Here is a 12,767-nt window from a genome sequence, read left to right as displayed (position 1 = left end):
TGACTTGCTTTCACCAATAGAATGCAATAGAAGGGAAGCTGCGCCAATTCTGGGACTAGTCTGAAATAGGCCTGGCACCTTTTGCTTTTGCTCAAGGAAGCGAGCCACTACGCTATGAAGAAGTTCAGTCTAGACTTTGAAGAGAGGCCATGTGTAGGAGCATCAAGATGCAGACAAAGACTGAAACATTCTTGGAACACCCAGACTTGCTCTGACCAGGCCAACGCAGGCCGGCTGAGTTGGAATGTAGTAGAGTGAGGGACTCTTGCTTATGCCAAGTGAAGCAAATGAACGGCCCAGCTGAATGCTGCCTAAATTCCTGACAAATTAAGAGAAATGAAAAATTGTTATAAATCATTAAGTTCTGGGATGTTCTGCCTCATAGCAGTAGATAACAGACACTGGAGAAACAGGAAATGTTCAAAAGAAAACTATATGGTGACATTCTAAAGAGAAGAAAAGAAACAAGTCATGAATTAACGAAGAAGGGGAAAAAAAGAGGAAGGAGGAGGCAACAACAATACAAAAAGTCAGTAGGAGGGATATAGAAAGAACAGCAGAAAATGTGAACACCGGCTGGAATTCTGTTTAATAGCTTTGGTTCTGATTGTCCACTTTCCTAAAAACTTACCAAATCATTATCCTCAAAACCTCAGTCTTGCTGAAACCAGTCAACATCTGGTATATTATTTAACATATGCTTTGAAAGCTTCCTTCCAATAGTTGATTCTTCTATCAGCTGGTCAAATGTGTGTTCTATTCAAGTATCACCAATCCCCTTTCTTCAAAAAATGCCTATCCTTTTTCACTTTAGATTACTTGTTTATCCTATTTATTCTAAAGAAGATACACTGATTTATCTGCCCAGATTCCTTTCTTTGGTATACTTGAAGAATTCCTTATTATTAGATTCAGAATACCCCTCTGCCAAAGGCATTCCCTTCAGTTTTTTTACTTCCCACAATTTCAAATCTACAAATCTGCATGTTTTAGGGACTCTGTTCTCCTATATTAGTTTACTTTACAAAAATAAATGTTTAATTTTGCCAGAAAATTTAAAAATTTTCTGGTTTAAAATGAGGTTTAAAATGAGATCAAGATTAAATTGTAAGAACAGAAAACATTTATTTTGCACTATCTCTTAAAATGTAGGACTACATTTTATACTTACCTGTAAATTCTGTAGTCCCTAATATTTTGTACACCATACTTAATATTTGCTGCTTCAATGTTAGCAGATATATACAACTGAAGAAAATTTAAGCATCACAGTAATTCCAAAACTTCTTTATATACTTTGCAATACGTAATTTTGCTCTAAATTAGGTACTCAGAGATGGACTCTAAATTCTTGTATTTCTTACATCTAATCAAATGTCAAGTCTTTTTCTTTCACTTTAATGATTCTCTTAATCGAGGCACCTCCTCTTCCCCATTTCCTCATGTCATGACGAGTTCAAGCCTTCTTCTCTCCTAAATTAATCTGCAGTAATCTCCTTTGTTGACTCATTTCCCTCCAACCACTCTTGCCTTGGCATCCCTCCCACCATATTCTGTTCCTCACTCATCCACATGACCTTCCACACAACCCTTCAAAAACTAAATGCTGTTAAATCTCTTTCACTTTTCTCTAAGTTGATCCTTCCTAGTTTCCATTCCTCAGATTATTCTTCACTGGGCACCTTGATCACCCCTCCTATGAAGACAATTAAATGACAGTGTCCTAATTAAAATATGGCAATTAAAATTAAATGCACTAGTTGGAATATGATATGAAAATAAAAATGAGAAGTAGGATTTATTTCCCATAGATTTAGATAGCAACTAGAAATCACGAGGAATGAGTCAGTTTCACAGCTAGTTTCTGGCTGAGAAAGAATTAGAATCACTCCCCCTGAATCTAGTTCAGAACTGATATAAACCATTACTTTGTCTCAAGGAGATATATACAAAACACATACAAACAAAATATATACATAAAAATAGTATAAAAGTTATATCGTATATATTATGGACTGTATATATTACGATCATGACTACCCAATGTTCTTGAGGAAAAATAAAAGATTCTTTTTTCTTTTTTGAATATTTGTAGTTAACTAACAAAATATAAGATTTTTCTAACTATTTTTTGTGGAAAGCTTCCTAAAAAATGTTCTCTAGATTTACTTAAATAGAATGTACTGAAGATAATCAGCATTAATGTCACAAACATGTTAGTGAGATGCAGTCCAGATAGAATTTAGGAGACCAATGTACATCAATGTCAACAGGGAGGGGTGTAATCATAGTGGACGGTAGTGGCCCTGAACTTACTTTCCTGGGGGAAAATTTTTTTTTAGGTTTTTGTCTTATTCTCATAAAAGTGACATGAAATACAGACAGTTCATGACATAAAGGGTATTTAATCAGCAGTCCAAGCATCACCTCCCAAGTGGTCTGTCACTCTTGAGATTAATTACCATTTCCTTCTAAATTCTTACTTCTACCATTGGCATGGCATTTCTGATATGTTGTGTGAAAACATTTTCATTAAAATATATGACAATAAAAGCCACTTACACTTGAAAATATTACCTAAGAAGACTGATGAGGCTTGCTTTTTAGTTATAGATTTTTACCTTTTTATAATAAGCATAAATTGGCCCACAGCCTTTTCCATCCTATTTAAGTCAATTTGACAATATACAACACAAATTAACTGAGACAGAGACTGTCAAACCTTGATTATACATGCCAAAACAAATGTAATGGCAAGAAACGGCAAAGATCAAAGGTATTTTTCCTGTGAGGATAATCTATTAAAAGATAGAGATTCAATATACACTAACACCAAATTAAGAAGAGCAGATGTCCAAAAAAAAAGATGGTTTTTGTTGAGTTTTATATCTCAGAAAATGAAATCAACAAAAAATACTTACTCTCTGCTGCTTGTAGTGCTTAAACATTCTAATGCAGTGTTCAATGATAAATAACAAGTAAATGCCTCCTAGAGCAACAAGTCCTTTCAACACAGCATCATACTCTTCCAAAAACTTCTTTGACTCGTGTCCATGAGAATGTCCGTGCCCATGTGCATGCTGGTGACTATGGTCGTGTCCACCTTGAGACTAGGAACAAGAATAAGGAAACCTTCTGAATAAGTCATTAAAATGCTACTTAAAATTTCCAGATTACAATCTCGTAGAGGACACAGAAAACATACTTTCCAATTTTTAAAGTGCTCCCCTAAATATTATCTCACTAAATATAAGTAGTCTTCCATGTAATTTTGCTATGCTCAGTAGCCTGGAAAGTACTATATCATGGTAACTCTGATAAAAACAGAGACACAAACTCAAATGCCTACATGGGTTAGGGTACATACTATACAGTGAGCAATGAAATACTAGGGAGTGATGATTCTTTTGTAAACTGAAGCAAACAAACAAGCAAATTCACCAGCAGGTGATTACTTGTGTAATCTAACATTTTATTAAACTGATGTTTTAATAATAATTTTCTCTTATTATTTCAAAGTGATGAGATGCTACCTCTACATAAACGGTGGAACAGAAGCAAAACTGTGTACTGAAACATATGCTTCACTTTCTACATTTTAAAGCTTTAGCAAAAAAGAAAAGAAAAAATGTATATACAGAAATAAAGTTATTTTATAATTGTGAAATATACACATTTCACAATATTAATTTTAGAGAACTTAATCGTTAGAGAACTTTGAAAGATTAAAAGGATTTCTTACATGGGGCAGTAGATGTAGAAGAGCATCTCCACTCATTGTTCCTACAGCTAGAGCAACAAGGAATGTGAGAAGGAATTTGAAGCATCCTTGGTTAATGATGGGAACCAAGATCACGCCAAGCAAGGAAAGCAGGCTAATGACAGTGATAGAAATGATACCACAAATCCACGCTGTAAGAAAGAAATAGTCATCATTAGTATGACAATATAAATCGAAAAAGCTCCAAAGAAGAATAAACATAATATAAGTGAGTCATGGAAGATAGATTATCTCACCCAGACTATGCTTTTTAAGAAGCTTTATTTTGACACTGCTGTGTTTAAGAACAAAATAAAACTATATAATTTGAATACTTAAAATAAGAAACTCAGACCACTTCAGTGGCCACCTTATTAGAAACAGGGACTTAAATATGACTTAAGGCTCTGATTCACTCTAAATATATAGACTGGAAATAAAATTTTACCAAGGTCTAAAAGCAGAGCCACAGCAATAAGGCTGTTTATTTAGAGAATATAATTATACAACTCTCCTGTGAGCATTAAAGAAAGCCAAGTAACTAATGCAATGTAAGCTTTGTACATCCTTCTAATACAAAATTTAAACATTAACATAGTCAAACCAAAATAGAAATGTGTTCATATAAGATACAAAAATGTCTTACTACTGGTAGCTTTATTGTATTTCATTTATTTTCACAAAGGATAATTCAGTTCTAATGTCCTTGATATTATCTCTCTTCCACACCCAATTCCAAACTCCCTTTCCTCCAATTTGGCTTTCTGTACAATTTACTACTTTAAATTTTTTTCACTATATAATTATAACTTTGATCAGAACACAAGAGCAATGTTTTCACAATATGACTTGTGAGGAACACAGGTGTGGTGGCAAAGGAGAATTCTGTGCACATTTCTTAATCTAGGTTATTCACAAGCAGATAAGATACCAGAAATAAATGCCAGTAATTCAGAAGGTGAAGTTTTTTCATTTAAAACGTGAGAACACTTTGTATTAATGGCCTAAAATGAAATAAAAATGTCGTACGTTTAAAAATTCTATTTTCATCTATGGAAAATTTCACTGAAGAATGATAATTTTGCAAAGGCTTTAAAATGCTATTTTTCTAATCAAATCTAACAGGATTATAAATCTGCTACAAGATTTTATGCTAGTTTTGTGATAGAGAACTAAGGACCAATGCATTTCTTCATCAAGATAACTTAAAATTTTCAAAGACAAAGAGAAGTATAGATAAGGAAATGAAACTTTAATTGGTCCACTAACTACTGAACTTAATCAATAATTTTGTGTTTATCTTTTAGACACAATATCCAGTAACATTAACACTAAGGCTAGTTTTCATTAGCTAAATTAGCTCACAGGATTAAAACAACAGGTCATCTATAATCACTAATGGAAGCTCTGGTTTTCCTATAGCTAACAGATAATTGCTATGACATAAACACAGGGAATTTAAAGGGCCAAAAGAAGATCGAAATAGTGTTTAGATTCAGTGGCTTTAATCCTTGAAAGGATTTTGGGGCAAGGAAGGGACAGAAACTCAATTCCTGAGGAACAGGGTCAAGGAAAGATTCATTATAAAAGGCAGCATCCTGGTTAGTGGAACCAAAGGATAAGAGGGAGATTCCCAACTATGGGGTTGGTACTACAACGCAGTGAAGTGAGATAAAAAACCCAATTCTAGGAAGAAAAAGATAAGGTCAAATAAGGTTTAAAGGTTGACAATAATGATGACCAAGTTACTTTATCTGCTTGTCCCCCATGCACAGGCAGGAACAATAAAATCAGTGGGACAGCCTGAGGAAATAGGTTGGAGAAAAGTGGCACAGGGGTATAGCTATAGATGAAGTTAGGGAGCCAATAAAGTTACTGGCCAGCTAAGAAATATCACAGTTCTCTAGCGCCAATCATACTAGTGGGGAGGAAAAAAAGTCAAAAGGTACTTATAATACCAAATGGGACAAATTGAGGCTGGTAACAAAAACAGTAACCTGAAAATAAAATGTCTTATTAATACACACTCTCTCTTCCCAAATATATTTTTCCTTAGTTTCACAATAATCCAGTCTACAAGCAATTTATCTCAAAACAATCAATCTAAAAGCAGCTTCTATGAAGAACTTAAAGAAATACAGCACTTAAGTTACTTGGAAAAGCCAGTAATTCATATTCTAAGATATTCTATGGTAAAAAAAAGAACTATATATACTCACTAATGTAAATATATATGAATGGGGATTGCCAAAATTACAATCAAGACCCAAAATATACTATAGAGGGTAAACAAATTTGATTACTCTTCGAAATGATTAAAATGTTTATTAATCAGAATTATTTTGGCCAAAAATAAACTGGAATTAGTCAACAAAATTAACGAATGGAAGTATTTACTCTTATGTCTCATAGTCCAAGAAAATTCATTTAACCAGATTAAGATGCTAAATTAAAATCCATATTTGCCAAAGTCTAGTTGGTAAATGTTAACGATTCGTTTTTCCTAGGGTTACATTATATTCTACACTGAGGAATATATAATAAGTGTGAAAGGGTATATGATCTCATGTTTGCACAAATGGGTACATGTCACACACTATACACACCCATACTATACAATTTCTCATGTCTTACTTCTTATTTCCGCTGTGATAATTATATCTCTCATCCACTTGAGAAAAGCAAATCTGTGAACTATGAAAACAAACGCTTGAAAGAGAGAAGCCCACTTTATGTTTAGAAAATCTTTGGCATTTGTAATATTTGACATCTGAAATTCAGAAAACATCATAATCCCACAAAGGAGAAAGTCATATAAATCAATCCAGGGTCATCGCATTGCTCAACTTCAAGGGCACCACTCAAATTGTATCTTTGAAAGCCTGCCATTTATTTACTTAGAATACAGTATCAGTGATACCACAGCACTGTTCAACAAAATGGTATTACATTGAGCTTGAACAGTTACCCCTCCAAAATGAGTTTATACATATATACATATATACATGTACACACATTTAAAAAAAAAATAATACAAATGCTTTTGGGTTTATTGGAAAAATAGTAAAATGTCAATATATGGGTTACTGAGCAACACAAAGCTACGAATCAGAAAAAAACTTTGCTCTTAGATTAAAGTTAAATAATCTGTATATGACTTTAAATTGCTTACTTAATTTTTTAAAGAGTTTTCCCATTATTCTGACTAGAGGAAATACTGTATAGCATGCTTACTACCTTCGAAAGATTTTTAAATTGATTAAAATAAAATTCTAGGAGTAACAAGGATCCTGTAACATTTTTTGTACATAAAACAGGAGGGCACAATTGGTACCATTATAATATAGTTCAGTTAATCCTCCATGTATATATTGCCTTGATTGACAGAACTGGAAATTATATAATATTTTCAATGATGCTTATTATTCTGCCCCTTTAAAAAGACAATTTTTTAAATTCCTTGCATACTAGTAGCTATTCAAACTGGCAACATACTAGCTACTATAATATTATATCGCTAGAAAGGACTTTAATAATCTACACTAGCATTTCTCAAACTGTGCTCATCTAATTCTATGAGATAGGTAGTACTCCAAAGTATACCAAATCAAAAAGATTTGGTAATGTTGGATTAAACAAGTTCCCTTAGAACCTCTACAGTTCAATAAGCAAAGTGAATTTCTGAAAGGGTAACACAATATGCAGTCTTTTTCTAACTTATTTGATCCTAGAACCATTTAGTATTTGTCAATGAGCCAGTACTCTTCAGAACACAATTCGGAAAATGCTTATATAGACCAATGTCCTTCTACTTACAAACTTGCATATTAAGGCACAGAAATATTGTATATTGAGGTACAGCTACTGTCTAAAATGTTTAGTAGTGCCTCAAAAAGCTAAACAGAATTACCATATGACCTAGAAATTCCACTCCAAGGTATATAACCAAAGGAACTGAAAGCAGAGACTAAGATACTTCTATTCGCTATTCATTACAGCATTAATCACAATAGCCAAAAGGTGGAAATAACCCAAGTGTCCATCAATGAATGAATGAATGAATGAACAAAATGTGGTATTTACATGCAGTGGAATATTATGCAGCCATGAAAAGGAATGAAGTTCTAATAAAATGCTAGTACATGAATGAACCTTCAAAACATTATGCTGAGTGAAATAAACCAGACACAAAGATAAATACTGTATGATTCCACTTATATGAACTATCTAGAATAGTCAAATCCATAAAGACAAAAGAAAGATTAGAGATTAACAGGGGCTGGAGGTAAGGGGAAATAAAAAATTATTAAAACTTTTAAAAAAAAAAGTTTTTAAAATAATATAATGGTTGCAGAACATTGTGAATGTAATAAATGCCGCTGCTTTGTACACTTCAATGGATTAAAATGGCAAATTTTATGCTATATATTTTACCATAATGAAAAACACTTAAAATAGCTAGGTAAAATGGCAAACTCAACATTAAACCCAAAGCCCTGTCTTAATCCACTGTTTTCTCCACTAAATCATAGTATTTTTAGAGAAATTTTGGCCAAGGGATTTATCACTTATGTATTTAACTCATAAAAGAGGATCTATAACAAAAATAAGTATAATTAAACACAAAAGTAAGAAAGAATACTAACTTTATTAATTCAAATGGCAATCTTTCAAAATTTGACCTAATTAGGATAGAGCGAAAGAGACAAAAGATTACTAAAAAAACAAACTTGCAACTACATAAAATTATCAGAATGTATTTATACTTACTCCAATATCCAACGTTACATGTAAGAGTGAAGTTAAAGTATTTATATTGCATCTAACATAAATTATCACTTATTTTTGCCAGTGCTAAGAAATAAGGGGTAAAGAGCTATATTTCCTATTTCAGATAAATCACAAAATTTCCAGAACTTTCTAAATATTGCAACTATTCCATAACAACTGTTTCATTAGCAAAACAGCTCTACTATTTCCCTAAGTGTATGTTATTATAGATACATGTTTTCTTATGCTGATTGTTAGTTTTAAAAAATAATTTTAGCTTTCCAGCACTAAAAGTTTAATTAATAGTCATTCTCCTAACAACTTGTAGATGTTCAAGGAAAATTATTATCCTTTTGACCTATGAGAAATAAAGTTGTTTTGAATTTAATGTACTTAAAATATTTCAATACTACTTATTTTTAGAATAATATTTACATTTGAGCTTAAATAAACTCTAATTTCGTAGGTGTAGAAAAAAAGCAATTCGGGTAATAAAATTCTTCTGATTTCTAAACAAATTATTGTACTTTTTCGATCACAATTTATTTGGTATAAAGAAAAACAACAACAACAGAATAAAAAGCATCTTTTATAGAACTTATACCAAACTAACAATATGTAAACTATTAAATACAACCAGCAAATGTTTTTTTATTTGTACCCAAGATACCAAATACAATAAAAAAAATTTTTTTAAAAAATGCTAAATGCCAGAAATAAGCTTCACTTATTCTGTAAATTAGGTCGCTTAAAACGTTAAAGGTCTTCAAGCTTAGTTATTCACCAACTCCCTTCCTCATTATCTAGAGAGAAAATGCATTCTTTTAAAAAGAAGCGCTCATCTGTGGAAACTTTCTAATTAACTTGGTTCAAAGCATGTGCAAGATGGCAGTTTTCTACACTGTTTCAGCATTTTAATTGGCAGAAAATGCTTAGCGACCTATTCACAATCCCCCTCGGTAATTAAGCTAGGGTCAACTCTACGAGTAAATGAGCCAATCTTGTGAAACAAACGATTTCTTCCAAACACAATATTATAGCATATTTGGTTTACAGCAGTTTTTGAACAAATAATGAGGTAGTAGTTGTGTTACTATGGGGGATTTCTATAGAACAAGTTAACCTTTCTTAATGGAGCAGCAGTCATTAAAAATAATTTCTGGCAGGGCATTCAAACAATTATTAATATCTATTAGGAGATAATTAATTCAATCTTCATTCTGACAATGCTGATAACCACCTGCAAACAACTAATCAATATTCACCATTAGTAATGCATGTCTTCAAAGCAACTACAATTTCTTTTAAGGCTTTTCAGATTGAATGAACTATAATTTTCAATGTTACTATAATCAAGCATCTGTCAGCAGCTTCATTATAAAATTTCATCATTACAACAATATTATGTCATTACAACATAGGCAACTCTAAGTCACAATCCACACTTGATTTGGAAAAACTAGAATTTTTTAGAAGCCTTAAACATGAAAAAAAAAGCTATTAATTTTAATACTAGATGTGAAAGTATCACCAGTCTCCATTTTTCCCTGTAAAGAACAAATGTATTTTATTTTTAATTAAGCTCAATAAACTCAGACCTAGTTTCCCTTTCTCTCCTGTCACAGTGAGAATTTATAAGCCCCTGAGAGATATTGTGGCTTTTGAGGTATTTACTCATCTACAAAGATCAGTGAACAGGAAGCCAGAATAGGGGATGTATTTTATCTATCCAAAGATCAGAATTCTAGTCTAGGGGGTAGACTCATTTTCTCTGCCTTCACTGATAATACAAGACTGAACCCTGCCTACCTACCTAGAAGACTATTCTTGGATATTTTTCCTTTTATACTGACTAATCTATACTTACAGCAACACTTACTTGCACAAATATTTGCCTCTATACCACTTTCCTATCTATGTCTGCATTATCTGTTAAACACTAAGTATAACTAAATATAATTCTCTTGCTCTCCCTGTCACTTACATTCTAGCAAAGCATGCTTAACAACCTTTTTAGCAGGAAGCAGTTGAGCATAGCAAAGGTTAAAAGCATAGTGGTTAGGATTACAGGCTTTAGATGGAGAATACTCCAGTTCCTCTGAGGCTCTGCTAACGGTACCTGGCAGCTAAGTGACCTTGGAAAAGTTACTTAACTTCTCAAAAGGGCCTTTTCTCAGCAAAGGGAAGTAAATAAAAGTGCCTATCTCACAGGTTTAACAAATTAAATTAAATATCCTTATAAAAGTGTTTAGAACAGCACATGGTAAGGTTCCAACAAATATAGGCTATTGTGATTGATTGATTGATTCTAAAGTTATTTTCCTATTGCAAAGAACCTAACCAAAAATAGGTAAGCACTTAAGAGACTTACTTTGCTATGTATTGAGAGCATTTCCTTTTATTTGTGTTCTTCCAAGCTTTAAGGAATACCTCAGTCCCAAATAAAACTCTCATATACTAAAATGTGATAGTCTTAAACACGTTTGTCTACCTTATTACTACACTAAGAAAAAAATTTTAATTCTGCCCTCTCAATCTTTTATCAGAATTGTTTTTAAAAATAATAAATTTTAAAAAGAACTGTTTTTAGCCCATATTCATAGATATCAATTTAGTCATTTTAATGACTATGCAATAGCGCCACTATATATTGGGCATTTCAACCAGTACTGCATTCAACATGATTTTGCACACAATGAAGTTCATGAAAATCTCACTTATTCTGAGAATACTGTACTATCTAAGCACATTAGGCTGATTGATATACTCATAAGGTGATCTCCAAAGACTCCTTTTCAATAAATGTCTTTCCTGGGTTATAACTAAAATCTTATAGACTAATATTAAGCAATTATCATTTGATCATTATGAGTGCTTACTTTTTGTTCAAAGTGTCCTTTATCTCAGGCACTAGGGCTGAGGTGAAAGACCCAGCCACTTCCTTTAAGTGATTCAAATCCAACAAAAACAGATAACTGATCTAATTATTAAATCCCCCAAGCTTTGTACTATGATGGAATCAAGAAAGGGGACTTAATTAATCCTAGGATGATCAGTAAATCATCCCAGAGGGGCTAATCCTTGAGCTGAATCTTTGAGGAATCATAGTAGTCAGTCAAGTAAGGAGGTTTATTATGTGAAAAGGCAGAAGAGGAATGAGGGAGAAACTCCTATTATCAGGAGTTTGCTATGTTAGAGCTAAAAAGAAAGAAATGAATGGTGGGGATAAGAATGGAAAGATATGTAGGCAGGGATTATATTCTGGAAAGCCTAACTGGCCAAGTAAAGGACTCTGAAGTTTGATCAATATAGCATAATGCAGTTTCCTAAAATACACATAGAAAAAATATAACTAGCACATCACATCAAATCCTTGTTCTCAGATATTATTGCTTACTTACAATATAAAAGATATAAAGAAAAATATTACAGAACTAATGAAAACTATTAGTATAAAGACATATGGCAACAATTGTAAAGCATTAACTAAATTTGAAAGATAATAGCTTAGTGATTAATTGCCCAGAGGATTTATCATACAAACCTTAGGGTTGGTGGGCTCTATCATTTGTCAGGCTGGGGAATTTGCGGCAAGTTATTAAATTTTCTTATACCCCAGCTTCCTTATCTTTAAAAATAAGAATTAAATAATAGCTCCCTCATGTAATACTATATTGTTAAAATTTAGTGAAAAGAAAAAAAAACAAGTAAAGCACTTAGTAAATAGATAGTAATAGTTAAACTTCCGGGCCTGAATCCTACCACTATCACTTACTAGCACAGAGATCTTGGCAAAGTTATTAGGATAACATCCTCTACCTCATAGAACTGTTGTGAGGAGTAAACGAATTGAGTTTAGAACAGTGCCTGCAGTTGGTTGTTGTTAATATATAAGATAAAAATATAATGTTAGCTATCACTAAAAAGAAAAAAAACTCTATGTCAGAGAATCTCATTTGCATTTTAGAAAGATAAATCTAGCAAATGCTAAATGTTAGGCAGTTAGAACACCAAATAACTTTAATCGGGGTCCCATTATTTACATTTACCCATCAAGAAGGATCCATTATCATAAACCACTATTTTCTTTTTAATCTAGTTCTCTAGCAAAATATTCCTCCATAATGCCAAAAGAGATAAGTAAATTGTATTGTTCCCCCTGTATTCTCCAAATCTTTTTAAAACACACATATCTAAACTTGATTAAACATATTGAAAGACACCAAAAGGCAGGTGA

The 12,767-nt window shown here is 32.4% G+C and overlaps 1 protein-coding gene across 2 annotated transcripts in view; it reads right to left on the bottom strand.

The window, feature by feature from the left end:
• The window catches only part of SLC39A10 (solute carrier family 39 member 10), a 46,141-nt gene that overhangs the window by 18,829 nt on the left and 14,545 nt on the right, over window positions 1–12,767 (bottom strand). For both annotated transcript variants that reach the window (XM_081050694.1, XM_081050695.1), the window contains exons 4-5: window positions 3,743–3,912; window positions 2,922–3,110 (exon numbers count right to left, since the gene is read on the bottom strand). In XM_081050694.1, the coding sequence (XP_080906820.1) occupies window positions 2,922–3,110; window positions 3,743–3,912 (359 nt within the window). The remainder of the gene's footprint in view (window positions 1–2,921; window positions 3,111–3,742; window positions 3,913–12,767) is intronic.

The sequence above is a fragment of the Rhinolophus hipposideros genome (genome assembly GCF_964194185.1).
Source record: "Rhinolophus hipposideros genome assembly, chromosome: 6".
Classification (NCBI taxonomy): domain Eukaryota; kingdom Metazoa; phylum Chordata; class Mammalia; order Chiroptera; family Rhinolophidae; genus Rhinolophus; species Rhinolophus hipposideros.
Note: the sequence above shows the minus strand (reverse complement) of the source record. Positions and strands in the feature narration are given on the sequence as shown.